This window comes from Ictalurus punctatus, chromosome 8 (genome assembly GCF_001660625.3).
Source record: "Ictalurus punctatus breed USDA103 chromosome 8, Coco_2.0, whole genome shotgun sequence".
Lineage (NCBI taxonomy): Eukaryota > Metazoa > Chordata > Actinopteri > Siluriformes > Ictaluridae > Ictalurus > Ictalurus punctatus.
In genome coordinates this window covers 26,327,515-26,342,889 of record NC_030423.2, presented here as the reverse complement: position 1 = coordinate 26,342,889, position 15,375 = coordinate 26,327,515, and the positions used below count along the sequence as shown (strand labels likewise).

Sequence of the window (15,375 nt, the reverse complement as noted above, 5' to 3'; positions counted from 1 at the left end):
TTTTAAATGTTTTTGTTGTTTTGTTTTTTTTAACATATGAATTAAATACACAGTATGTATAAATGGAATATCAGTGTGATACAAATCACACTGATTTTACTAATCTCTTATAGTGTGAGATCTTATTTACACTTTTTTAAAAAGTGTTTTTTTGTAGTTGTTGTTTTTATTATTATTATTATTATTATTATTATTATTATTATTATTATTATTATTATTATTTTACATGTGATCACATGCAATGCAATGCAATTTGAAGGCTAAAACGTGACATATTGCACAGTGGTGTAGCACATAGCATTGCTGTCAGGGTCCCTGGCTCCATCCTGAGTTTGGATTAGTGTCTGTGCAGAGTTCTACATTTTTTCTCCCTGTCTGTGTGGGTTTTATCCGGAATATCCAGTTTCCTCCTACCACCCCAGAATATGCATATGTGGATTGGCTATTATAAATAGCTCTATTGGTGCATAGTGCCCATGTTATGGACTGGCATCCTATCCAGGGTGTACAGTATGCCTCGGGGCTAGTGTTCCTGGGATAGGCTCCGGATGAATGAATATGTTGAAGTGCACATTGACTTTGACTTTGTTTTCACGTGAAAAAACGTATAATCACATGACATTTTAGTTGAACATTAGATATCTACTCGGACTGCTCTCGCGCGCTCTCTCTCTCTCTCTCTCTCTCTCACACACACTCTCTGTGTGTGTGGCTGATGCGCGCCTTCAATGCCGCACCACAGTCATCCATTCGCGCATTTACAAGCGCCTTCTCCTCTCCTCTGCTCTGGTTTCTATTCCAGTCATCACCATCACGACTAATGGACTAAAACTCAGACCGATCGTCACCACTCGCCACTCTCTACACTCTTATCCAGTTCGGAGCTTCAAGCATGCACATCTGCATCTTTGGCATGCTCTTGTGCTGTGCCTCAGGTGAGAGATCATTTTATAATGATATCCTCTATTACATGAGTAATTTTAACTGTTACTATTGACTAACTACTAACTACACTATATTCTTCAACAAACTTACATCACTCATATTATGCACAAAACAAACAAACAAACAAAATTCCAAGACCTGCCTAGTGTCTGTCCATATCTATATTGAGGTGTCTTTATTATTGCTAGAAAAATTATTATATAGGCTATATTTGGAAAGAAAGCTTACGGTTCTACTTTCTCGGGCTTTGAGAGATGTATTTGCTTGAAAGCACATTTTAAAGAGGCTTAAGTAAATAAATAAATAAATAAATAAATAAAGTAGGCTACAGGTAGAATACTGGGAAATATTTTCACAGCAAAATGTCTGGTGAATTACAGATTATGATCTACCCAAATTTACACTCACAGGATATCCAGCCAAGGTATGGTTTAAAATCCAAATCACAATACACTTTCAGAAAAAAAAAAAAAAAGTCTACTAAATTGTACCTTCAAGCGCACCATCAAGGGTGGTACCTTCAAGTGTTTAGTATGTGTCTTTTACCTATAAAAGTGCATGTAGTGCAGATTTCAATCTTTACTCTAAAAGCTTAATGTCTATTTATGCACCATAAACCATAAAAAAAAAATAATAATAATAAGTACAATATATTTATTTTTCCAAGCGGGGCATGGTGCGTTAATGGTTAGCACATTTGCCTCGCACCTCTGGGGTGGGCAAATAGATCCTCTACCCTGTGTGCATGGTGCTTGCATGTTCTCCCTGGCATTTTTTTTTTATGGATACTCCGTTTTCCTCCCCAGTCCAAAGACATGCATTGTTGGCATCTATTTTGTCCATAGTGTGTGCCCAGCATTTGCCCCGAGTCCCTTTGGATAGTCTCCAGGCTCCCTTGTGTAGGATAAGCTGTAAAGAAAATGGTTGGATATTTATTTTTCCATATTAAAGGTACAAAAGGTGTACCCCTCACTGTACCACCCCAGCACCAACTAAAGCTACAGTTTACTACAATTTACTGTATACACTTCCTTGTCGCTGGGGTGGTGCCATCAAACACACACTTTTTGTGCATTTTGTATTTATTGGTACCTGGAAAGTTTTAGGCTTTACTCTAAAGATTATGTGTGGTTCATTTATGTACCTTAAATCATTTCTTTTTAAACTACACAATATCCACATTTCCATGTGAAAGATAGATATTAAAAGTACAAAATATGCACCCTTGATGAGACCACGCCACTGACAAGTAAAGATACAGTCTACTACCATGTCTTTCTGATAATACCAAAGAATTAACTTTATACCTTTAATTACTCTTCAGCATAGTCCAGGTATGTACCTTAAATTATTTGAAAGGTTTCCAGGTAAAAGATTCTAAAGGTACTTAATGGTCCCACGCCATTTGTTTCTGAGAGTGTTTATTTATTTATTTTTTTCCATCACATTGTGATTACAGTTGAATGAACAACTAGTGGGATTAAATAAACAGCTACACACCCAACACCTACACCATTTTTAAAAGGTTCTTCAGTGGTTCTTAGCTTAGGATAGTTCTACGGGTTCCACACTTTGTTTGAGGAATCTTTATAGAATGTTTTAAGTGTTTCCCCAAAACCTTGTGAGTGTTTAACTTGTGAAATGTTGGATTCATTCTTAAAGTAAGCAATAGAGTTCAAGTACGGAGTAAACTCTTATGGCAATTATTTCTTTCCAGTTAAATCAATAGCTGTTCATTGTAATAATCCAACAATCCAACAAAACAACACTGTCATTAAGTGAGCCATTTGAACAATTTGGACCGAGGCAACCAGCGATCAAAGCGAGACGCTTAGTGCTCTGCAAACCGTGACTAAATACACACAGGTGCTTGTTAACCATTATGAGAGTCAGGTGCAGGTGGTCATGTGACCCTGATGTAGAGGAAGTCCATGGTTCCCTCCGGAGATTCATAACAGAATTCGTGCATGAATACGTTAGGACACCTTAAGTACACGTGAGTACATGTTTGTTAGTTAACGTATTAATTAACACGTAGTGGTAAACTAAATCCATCAAGCTCTATAAGAAAGAATCCGAATGAAACGTGCATGATTTCTAATTCTTTCTATAATTTCCCATATTCAGCTGCGTACTCAAACATCACTGAATGGCAGTGAGATGAAATTATTGGTGTTAATGATTAGTGCGTCTTTCTACATTCATTATGAAAGTGCCATCCAACCATGTTTGTGTACGCAGCTGCATATGGCAAATTATATCAACAATTTCAATTGATGCATATTGTTGCCAATTCATATTCCTTCTTATAGAGCATCTTCGATTTCATTTAGCCCATGTGTTAATTAATACACGAGCTGACAAACATGTATTAACGTACTTAAGAATGAATTCATAAGACTCACGTCGTAATTAAGGTGAGCTCTTCTTTAGTTTGTGATTAGTACATGCCTTAACTCATATATAATTAAGTAATAATAAAGGTATTAGTGCATGATTATTCATGTATTGTTATTGTAAAGTGTTACCGTATTTTGGAACTATTCCGATGATCTTAATGGGACGTTTAGATGAATGAATGAATTTAACGCATGTTTTAGAAGATATACAAGAGATGCTTGGTGTGCTCAGACACAAACCATCAAACTTTCAATGCCAGAAAGATTAGCCTTTTTTGTTGTTGTTGTTGTTGTTTGTTGTTGTTGTTGTTGTTGTTGTTGTTGGACATTTTAGCTGGAACAATGTAATTAAATATGCCAAAGCCGTATTTTCATCTTTATATAACCGTTCCTGGTAGCTTGAGAGCTAAATTTAGGTCCATGTCTCTTTCATGTCACGTTTCATTCTTTATATAGACTTGTTCTAATTTAGTTTGCTTTATTCTAACAGTAAAAAAAAAGTATATATATATATATATATATATATATATATATATATATATATATATATATACTTTTTTTAAGAAAAAAGTATCATTTTAAAGAATGTGCGAAACCATTAGCTAAGTCTAGGCTTTATTCTTAATCTCTGAAAGGGTAGCTAGCATGATAATAACTCTAAGATACAAACTAGCTGAATGCTAATAGCTATAAGTGTTGGGATGAATACAAAGTGTACATAGCAGCAGATAGATTACAGTGACTGTACGAGGTCTCACTGTCACTCGTACAACTGTTAAAGTTTAGATTGGTTGTCACGTCATGAAATGTATGATTATAAAGAAAGGTACTGAGCAGAACGTTTCCTTTATACATCTAGTGAGTTAGAAGTCGAAAGCGTGACATGGTAGAAAACGTCAGGTAAAAGTACTTCTACTTACAAACCCGACTTAAATTCAACCATAACGAAATAGTACCTCGCAAGCCGAGATGCACAGCTTTAGGATTTCCATTCTGTAACATACTCCAATCGTCACATCACCTCTGTGACTTCTTCACGAGGCCCTTAAACTATGCGCTTTTATGTTTTGCGCTCCTCTTCTGGTGTATGATTACTCACAGTCCTCCTACGTTCACAAATAAAAACAATTGTAGAACAAATCACCTCCTTCATCTGCTTTCACGGTTCGGCTCTGCAAAGACAATTCTTCAAGCTGACAAGATTATGTATATGCTGGTGCCGTAATCCTCCACATTTCTGCAAGTATAGAATTTTAATATTAAACCTGTATACACTGCATAACAAATGAATTAGTGCATATAAGATAGGACCTACTAGTCTGGAGAATTTTGGAGAGTCGGTTTGAGTGATATAATCTTAGTCACTATATTTTTTTCTATCAGACGTTACAGAGTTTATGATGGAATGGTGTCCAATTCCTTGCCTCGGACCCAGTGTTCCTGGGAAAAGGCTCGGATTCCTGCACAACCCTGTCCAGAATAAAGCAGTTACTGAAGATGAATTAATGAATGAACTTTACATAGGAACGAGCCAGTGAATTAAGTTATCCGTTGTCTGATTTGTGCAGACTAGGTGTTTAAATCGAATTTGTGGATGAGCCTTTCCGATTTCATCCACGCATCCATCTTCTATACCGCTTATCCTTCCCTCGGAGTCACAGGGAACCTGGAGACTATCCCAGGGAGCACGGGGCACAAGGCGGGGTACACCCTGGACAGGGTGCCAGTCCATTGCAGGGCACAATCACATACACACTCACACACCCATTCATACACTACGGACACTTTGGACAAGGGTGAGGCTTTTAATCCAAATAACACCATCCAACTGTGAAGCATAGGGTGGCAGAATCATGATGTTGCCACCTCTTCAGAAAAAAATATGGCAACATGAAGAAATACTGAAGCAACACCTGAAGACATCAGGCAGGGAGTTAAAACTTGATCTCAACTGGATAAGTTCATTTAACTCCAAAAATTCGAGGAAACTAATTACCTCAAAAAAAAATTAAATTATATATATATATATATATATATATATATATATATATATATATATATATATATATATATATATATATATATATATATATATATAATATAATATAAATAAAATTAAATTTTTTTTTATATATATATATATAAATTTTTTAAGTAAATTACAAAGTTTGAATTAAATTTTTGTTATATTTAAGTGTATTTGTCTTAAAGGAATTGATTTATCAACTTAAAAATTTTGAGGTAATTAGTTTCCTCAAATTTTTTGAGTTATATTTTAAATTATTTTTTAAAAATATATATTTTAATTTTTTTATTTTTTGTAAAACCGCACTGTAAAACCGCATAAGTTCATTTAACTAAAAAAATTAATTGAGGAAAGTAATTACCTCAAAATTTTTAAGTTGGTAAATCAATTTCTTTACGTCAAATACACTTAAATATAACAAGTTTGAGTTAAATTTTTGTTTTTTGTTCTATTTAAGTGTATCCGGTTTAAAGAAATTGATTTATCAACCTAAAAATTTTGAGGTAATTAATTTCCTCAATTTTTTTTTTTTGAGTTAAATGAGCTATCCGGTTTTACAGTGCAGGACAATGATCCTAAGGGTAGTTCATTTGAGCCCTCCAAACGCTCTCGGAGCGGTTCAGCGTGTATATGTGAACAAACCAAGTGATCTCAGACCCCCTAAAAGGACCCAAAACCGAACCGTCCTCAGACCACCTCTGGAGGTGATTATCATCAACACATAAGAACATAAAAGTGTTTCTTTTGTTTTCTCAAAAAAATGAAGGAATAACAGAACAGCGCATCAATGCTGAAAACAGAAGTACACGAGCATCTGTGACAAAATGCGCCCAAGTGGTGAGTCCACTGAAATGAAGGATTCCTGTCCCTTCTATGGCGACTTGGATGAAATTTTGGGTGCAAGCTCGGGTCTGAGTTCTCATGAAGCTGTGGTTTGAACAAGAAAGGGTCTGAGAAAGGGTCAAAAAGAACCGGGTTCTCTTTTGAGTCCACTATATTGTGAACACCAAAAGGACTGAGGTCACTTTCGGCCGGTTCCCTTTCCCTTTCCCTTTGGGTTTGGTTCTTTTAAAATGAACTATATGTGAAAACACCCTAAAGCATACCTTCAAAGTTGTAACAAAATGTCTTAAAGACAACAAAGTGAAAGTATTGGAGTGGCTGTCACAAAGCCCTGATAGAGAATTTGTGGACTGAACTGAAAGAGCGTGTCTGACCAAAAACGCCCACAGACCCGACTGAGTTAAAAAAAAAAAAGAAAGAAAAGTTTTTGTGAAGAAACTTTTTTTGTGCAAGGAAGTAGAAATCTCTTCGGCATCTTCAGAGAGTATCACATCTCCCTGATCTCTTAAAGCACTACTGTATCTAAACATCCTACTGAAAGCACAGAGTAGAGATGAAACTATACTGTGCCTGCTGTTGAGCATCGCGGGAGACCTGTGGATGATTCCTGTGATTCATTTGGCTGTTTCAAAACGTCATTTTTACACGTCTAGCGCTGCTTCCATATAACTGCATATGTCTATTAAAATGCTCTTATGCTTCTAAGATGTTTCCAGGTGAAACGACAAACAGTCTCGGCAAAACTCCTCAGAGGGGTGGATAAAGAAAAGAGAAAGAGAAAAGAATTTCAAGTTATCTCTCCCCCCGCCCCCACCGTCTTTATCAATTTTCTTTGTATTTCTTTCCCCTTCACTCTCTCTAAGTAATATCTTCAACATTTTTGTCTTTCGTCCCTCTTGTGTATATTTTTACATTTCCACCTCTCTTTCTTGCTCTCTTCCTCACCCGTTCATTGTCTCTCTCAATATTTATCTTTTTTTTGTCGTTGCCTTTCTCCTTGTGTCTCGGTCTCTCATTTTTTTTGGTTGTTGTTTCTCTCACACTCACTCTTTCTCTTAATCTTTCAGTTATCTATATATCTGTGTATCTTTCTTACCCTCTCTCACACTCTCTCAACATGTATCTATCTTTTTGTTTTTTCCTCTCTCTCTCTCTCTCTCTCTCTCTCTCTCTCTCTCTTCCTTACCAGCTGGGATGTTTGAAGAAAATAATTTCACTTCTGTCTTTTTTGCCATTATTGCCATTACTGTATTTGTCTTTTTTGTGTGTTCATATGGAGGCATTTTGAATAAATAAATAAATAAATAAATAAAATAATAAATCCCATAAAAAACTAAAAAAGGCCAAGAGGTTTCTTTGTGTAGCCTTTTCATTAAAATAGTCGGCCTATCAGCACTGATTCTCTAGGGAACTTGTTGCTAATGGAGAATTAACAAGAGATTCGCTGGATGTTTCACAATCACACACTGGACATGCGTATGCAATTTCCTCTGTGAAGAAAAGTACATGTAATAGTATACATTTAAAAAAAAAAAAAAAAAAAAAGGGACGCACACAGGTGTTTGTTACTGAACAATATACAGTACAGGAGAATCTAAAAATTTTTTGAATATCATGGAAAAGTCCGTCCCCCCCTAATTTAATTCAAAAAGTGGAACTTTCATATATTCTAGATTCATTGCACATAAAGTGAAATATTTCAAGCCTTTTTGTTTGTTTGTTTGTTTGTTTGTTTTAATCTTGATGATTACGGCTTACAGCTCACGGAAATCAAAAATCCAGTATCTCAAAAATATTCGAATAAAGAAGTTATATTGAAATATTTATATTTATCAGTCTCTCCTTATAAGCAAGAGCATGAAAAGTCTTTTCCATGTTCAGGTGGACAAAATTAACAGTGTTTGGCACTGTTCAGATTCCACTGAAGAATGTAACGACAGTAAGATATCCAGACCTGTAAATAAACAAAAGACAAATGCTAATAATATAACAGAACGGTATGCTTGTTTACAATATTTACCAGTTACAAAGAAAAAAATTACAACTTGTACTAGCTGGGTAAAACTGATATGGATTCAGACCGACTCCTGAAACGCCGAGCATTCTGTCTGACTGGGGCTGATATATTTTGGTTTGAGATGTCAGTCCTGTTCATTACAGTTTCAGTGATGGACAGTTTGTTACAGTATGGCGTTCCAACTACTGTATTTGAGAGATCTCCTAAACATTATACATCATGCTGGCACAACACTGTAAAACCGGATAAGTTCATTCAACTCAAAAAGAATTTGAGGAAACTAATTAGCTCAAAATTTTTAAGTTGATAAATCACATTTTTTTAAGCCAAATACACAATATTGAACTCAAACTTGTTATATTTAAGTGTATTTGGCTTGAAGAAATTGATTTATCAACTTAAAAATTTTGAGGTAATTAGTTTCCTCAAATTTTTTGAGTTAAATGAACTTATCCGGTTTTACAGCGAAGAAAAACTCCAGCTTTTATTTATTTATTTATTTATTTATTTATTTATTCATTTATTTAAACTTACTAAAAGAGCCAAATGGCTTCTTTTTGGTTACCGAGGTTAAGGTTAGTGTTAGTTTCAGATGTGGCATAGCATTAATGAGCTGCATTGATATTTATGCCAATCTCTCTCTCTCTCTCTCTCTCTCTCTCTCTCTCTCTCTCTCTCTCTCTCTCTCTCTCTGCAGTGGCTCTGACGGCATTTAATGTGTCAGAAGAGCATGGTCCTTGTCCTCTCGGTTATTTCCCCTGTGGGAATCTGAGCTCCTGCCTGCCACAGCTGTTGCACTGTAATGGAGTTGACGACTGTGGAAACCAGGCAGACGAGGATAACTGTGGTGAGTTTTCAACTTTCTCCACCTGCCCCACTACTGATCAAGTTTCGTTAGTTTTAACTGTAGCCCTGCCAATACTCCTGAAGTGTTTTATCTCAAACATCTTCATACCATCTTTTTCTATTCTGTGACAATGTTTGAGGAACTTCTCTGTTCTTACAAATCGAAATGACAAATGGAAAAAGCTACTACAATACAAAAACACGTTACCATGATGTAATACAGTGATACCGGTCTGTTATCATGTGCTTTATAGGCTCATAACATCAGGCTTGGCTTCAATAAATTCGCTCCATCTGCATGCCAAAAAAAAGGGACTATTTAGCCATAATGCTCCTGACCAGTTACTAAGGGCCATATCCAGAGTCAGTGACTCTGAAACTCTGGAAAGTTTCTTGTAGTCAGAGTCAGGTTATGCAGATGCTTTCTGGGTTCCTCATTCAGATTATACAAATATCCTGTGTCTAGACTTCTTTTTGAGTATCAGTGTCGAAGATGGGGTTTCCCCCCACTAGCATTTAGACCTGCATTTAGCATTTAAAAATCAGGGATAGGAAATGCAGACTGAAGAATCAGGTCTTTTTTTTTCTTTGAAAGCACTGAAATAAATGTCTAATATGAGTCTGGTATTGCTGCATGTATTGCTGTATGAATAGCCTTACTTGTAATTATTATTTGCCACAAATATGGTTGAATTAAAATTTTCCAGCCTTATAATTCAGCAGCTTATAAAATAGCACGTGATCCAGCACACACACACACACACACACACACACACACACACACACACATATTAAATATCATGTTCTGACAGATATTTGTGTGTACAACACGAGATAAAGCCACAGGATACTACATCAACATCGTTAAATCATAATGTGCGTGCTAGATGTAGTAGAATATCTTTCTCATTTGTAAGTTGCTTTGGATAAAAGTGTCTGCTAAGTGAATGAATGTAAATGTAAGATATTTTATCATGCTTTTAATGTCATTCAGTGTGCTCTCCTGTAAACAAAACATGATGACGGTATTTAACATCTGAGGTCTGAATCATGACACGTGCTTAACTCAACTCTGAATACGACCCGATGTGAATATTTTCATAAAATACTAACAACACATAAGATTGTAATTAAGTGTTTTTAGAGCCTCGTTTCACAGTTATAGGAGCTGCGTGTCCATTCACACTTTCATGTCAGCTTATCCATACAGTAAAATCTGGTCCGTATCCATAGCAAAGGTCTCAGGCTGTTAAATTAAACAGGCAAGTTCTTGATAATGTTAGGTGTAGGTCAGATAATTGTCTCGATAACATCAATGACCTGGATGTTTTGGTGCAATCAAGAATAAACAACAACAAAAAAAGTTTAGAGTAATAGAATATACATTCAGTGCCCACTATTAATATTGGCACCCTTGGTAAATATGAGGAAGGAAGGCTGCGAGAAATTGTCTTTATTGTTTAACCTTTTGTTCAAATTGTTTGTGTTTGTAAAATCTTTTGTTCCAAAAATTCACAAAAATACTCTGCTCTCATGGATATCAAACAATTACAAATGCAACATAGATTTATCAAAAAATATATATCTTTGTTAAATATAGGTGTACAATAATTATTGACACCTCTATGAATTCATATGAGAGAAACAGCACAAGCATTGAAAATGCCCAGTTCCACCATCAGGGCAATAATTAAGAAGTTCCAGTCGACTGGAAATGTTATGAATCATCCTGGAATTGGACGTGTGCCTATATCGTCTCAACACACTGTGAAGAGGACGGTTTGAGTGGATAAAAAAGAATAGCCAAAATATCGCCAAGGATCTCCAAGGATCACAGCTGGTGAATTGCAGAAGTTAGTTGCGTCTTGGGGTCAGAAAGTCTCCAAAACTACAATCTGAAGTCACCGACATCACCACAAGTTGTTTGGAAGGGTTTCAAGAAAAAAGCCTCTACTCTCATCCAAAAACAAACTCGAGCGTCTTCAGTGTGCCAGACACTACTGGAACTTCAAATGGGATCGGGTTCTATGGTCAGATGAAACCGAAATAGAGCTTTTTGGTAATAAACACCAGAGGTGGTGTTGGAGCACACAGAGAGGTGGTCATATGGAAAAGTACCTCATGCCCACGGTTAAATATGGTGGTGGATCTTTAATGTTTTGGGATGTTTTTCTGCCAGAGGACCTGGACATTTTGTTAGTATACATGGCATCATGGACTCTATCAAATATCAACAGATATTAAATGAAAACCTGACTGCCTCTGACTGAAAGTTTAAAATGGGGTGTGGTTGGATCTTCCAGCAAGACAATGATCCAAAACATCATCAAAATCAACACAAAAATGGTTTACTGACCACAAAATCAAGCTCCTGCATGACCCTCCCAGTCCCCTGACCTGAACCCCAGAAAAAACCTGTGGGGTGAACTGAAGAGGAGAGTCCACCAGCATGGACCTTGAAATGTGCAGGATCTGGAGAGATTCTGTATAGAGGAACGGTCTCAGATTCTCCAAACTCATCAGGCATTATAGGAGAAGACTCAGGGCTGTTATCTTGGCAAAGGAAGGTAGCACAAAGTGTTGACTAAAAGGGTGCCAATAAATATAGGTGTTGCACACCTATATTTAACAAAGATATATTTTTGGATAAACCTGTCTTGTGTTTGCAATTGTATGATATCCATCAGTGCAGAGTGTTTTTTTTGTGTGTGAATATTTCGACCAATAGATCAAAAGGTTAAACAATAATGACAATTTTTCACAGGCCTCTTCGCTCATATTTACCAAGGGTGCCAATATTAGTGGGCACTGTACAGTATGAAAACAAGGCACAGATTCACATAAACATATATTAGTAGCTGAATATATTGAGTTTGATAGTCATGGATAGTTCTTGCTGTAATAAAGACATTTGCCATGTTTGCAGATTTGTCTGAAATCTGGAATACACTCAGATTAACTGACAAGTACACCACAGCTCCTGCTTGAAATACTGAACCAGGCCTAATGAATAAAGAACATTTTGCACAGTAAACCAGAAATGTCACAGAGATCTTCAGAGAGTATTTAACATTACGCTAACATTACATTTTCAGCTCCAGTCACTTTATTAAATGTACTGTCGAAGCTGAATACAGAAAGTTAAGAGTTGCCGCAGACGTATGAATGTATAATTCATATGATTAATTCGGCTGTTTCATAATGTCACATTTACATGATTTAGTATTGCATTTAAATGGCAATACTATTTTATATTATCAGGTATTTACATTTTTCAAAACATGAATTTTAGTTTGCAACAAACAGTCTAGACCTAATTTAACTAAGTGACCGTATCAAATGAATTATTGTGGTGATGAAGGGGTGCACATCTGCATCATGGTGTGTTTTTGGATTATAATCTATCTACAAAAACCTTACAAGCTATTTATATGAACATTAGAGCGGGCAAGACATGTGTAATTACAGGGAATTGGAGTGAATGATGAGTGAACGATCTGTGAATAGCCGGTATAAGAATAATGGAAACCAGAAGGCAGATCTTTTCATTTGCAACATGCTAGCAATTCTACACGGTAATGACGGCGCTCACGATTCTTCCACAAACGGCATAAAGCCTTTTCCGGATTTAGGTCGACAAAACGAGCAGTGCTTGCCTGAAGAGTGATTTCACTGAAGAATGGAACGACAGCTAGATATCTAGAACTATAATTAAACAAAAGACAAATGCAAATGATATAACGTTAGGCTTTCAGCTTATTTACAGTATCTACCAATTACAAAAAAAAGTTGGGTAAAACCGTTATGGATTAGTTTACTCATTGACTCTTGCATCTCCGAGCATTCTGTCTGACTGGAGCCAACGTGTTTTAGTTTGAGATGTCAGTCATGTACGTGACCGTTTCAGTGATTGACGGATGGATAAGAAGTTCAGCCTATTTGAGAGATCTCCTAAACATCATATGGAGAAGCCTTACCAGGCGGGACAAGCAAAGAATGCTCTGTCCAATAAAAGTTTGCTCTTTTTTTTAGTATGCTTGCAGTATTATTGTACTATTGCACGGTGGGTTAGTGGTTAGCATGTTCGCCTCACACCTCCAGGGTCGGGGGTTTGATTCCCACCCTGGCCCTGTGTGTGTGGGTTTCCTCCCCCAATCCAAAGACATGCATGGTAGGCTGTTTGGTGTGTCTAAAGTGTCAATAGTGTGTGTGTGATTGTGCCCTGTTATGGACTGGCACCCTGTCCAGGGTGTACCCCGCCTTGTGCCCGATGCTCCCTGGGATAGGCTCCAGGTCCCCGTGACCCTGAAAAGGATAAAGCGGTATAGAAGATGGATGGATGGATAAATAACATCTATTATATTATTATTCATGTGTAACAGACATTATCCCTCCTGATCACACCAAACGGTGCCATCCCATGAGTTCTGATCCACTTCTTTGGTTACCTCTCTCATTTCCTGTCTGAACATATTAAAAAGCGCCTGGACCTATTACTACACATGAAGCCTTACAGTTTGCCCTGAATGTAGTCAGTTCTGAGCCGTGATTGTTCTGGATAGCCTTTTGTGTATCATGTTTCTTTCCTTTTTGCCTAACCCTCACTGTTCTGATGCTATTTTTGATATCTGGTTTAAGATCTTTGCTTGCCTCCTTGACTACTGTGGAGTGTGTATTTTGGAGTAGTTTGTCCTGATTGTGTTTATATGCCTTCCTATTTTTTGACAATTTTTTTGAAGTACACTCTCTGCAAATGGATCCCTATTTCATGTCTGAGTCCCCCTTGTTACAGAAGGCTTCACCTGACAAAGTGGATCTCACAAGAGTGAATGAACTTCAGTCGGCAATGCTCTCCCAAGGAAAAATGCTGGCTGACAAATAACCAGTGAATCCAACAAATCTTCACCCACATAGGAAGGTAAAAGATTCAAATGGCCATAACCATACCAAAGCACTACCGAGGCCTGGCGAAAGCATTCAGCAATGCCTGGGCATCCAAGCTACTGCCACACTGACCTTCCATTGACCTTTTAGCAAGTACTGCTAAAGCAGCTACTCCAAACCTGAAGGGGAACATATTCATGAGGTATGAGCACCAGGTACGAGAATAATCTGTATGTCAAATTAGAGAAATGCGAATTTCACCAATGCTGAGTTAGGTTTCTAGGTTACAACCTGGAGAACGGGGGAGAAATGAGCCAGAGTAAAATGGAAGCCTGGCCACACAACCCAAGACTGCCAAAGAGCTCTAGTGATTCTTGGTTTTTACTAGCTTCTATCAATGGATCACCCAAGGGTTTAGCATGGGTGCTGCCCCTCTATCCTCACTGCTACAAGGTAAACCCAAAACTCTTAAATGGAACACAGAAGCACAACAAGCTTCTGAAACCCTCAAGAAGAGATTCACCACAGCTCCTATTCTATGCCACTCTTATCCTGAATTGCAGTTTGTGGTAGACGTAGATACTTCACAAAGCAATCCTATCACAACAACAAGATAACCCCACTAAACTATATCCCTGTGCCTACTTTTCAAGGAAAGTGACCCCAGCTGAACTATGTTGAAGGGGACTGAGAAATTCTAGCCATCAAGTCCACCTTAGAAGAATGGAGGCAGTGGCAGGAGGTCTGAAGTACCTCTTTGTCATAATAACAGACCACAAGAACCTAGAATATGTCGAATATGTCGAGTCAGTGAAAAGGTTAAACCACTGATTCACTATCATGCACCTTTGAAAACCTTCACTTCCAGCAAAACCCTGAACCTATTATCACTCAGTCTTGTTTTCTAGCCATGGTAGAAAACAAGATCATGGAAGATATCCAACAGGCACAGGAAGATCATGGAAGATATCCAACAGGCACAGGAAGAGTATGCCACACTTTTGGAATGCCAGACAGAAAATACCTATGTCCCTCAGGTGATGTGAGAAGAGGTTATCCTGTGGCTCCACACCTCCCTAAGCTCTGGGCACCCAGGCATCTCTAGAACCCAGTGGTTAGTAGGGAATAAGTTCTTGTGGAGAACCTGGATCTAGGACATTGAGCAAGAGGTGTCAGGTTTTGTGCACAAACCAAATCACTGATCCATTTGTCTACTGGTCTCATGCCCTTCCAATGCGTCCTGGGGTTCCATCCTCCCATCTTCTCCTTGTCTGGAGAAACCTCAAACACCTCTGTGGTGGATGATTGGATAAAGTGGAGTGAGGAAACCTGGGAGACGGCCAACATCTGGCTAGAGAGACCTCTTCAAAGCCAGAAGGAGCAAGCAGACTGCCTCATCAACCCTTGCACCCAGA

General features: G+C 37.5%; 1 protein-coding gene across 1 annotated transcript in view; it reads left to right on the top strand.

The window, feature by feature from the left end:
• The first annotated feature begins 671 nt into the window (after positions 1 to 671).
• The window catches only part of rxfp1 (relaxin family peptide receptor 1), a 57,383-nt gene continuing 42,679 nt past the window's right edge, over positions 672 to 15,375 (top strand). Inside the window, exons 1-2 of the mRNA XM_017473411.3 lie at positions 672 to 935; positions 8,928 to 9,077. Of these exons, the coding sequence (XP_017328900.2) occupies positions 893 to 935; positions 8,928 to 9,077 (193 nt within the window). The 5' untranslated portion in view covers positions 672 to 892. The remainder of the gene's footprint in view (positions 936 to 8,927; positions 9,078 to 15,375) is intronic.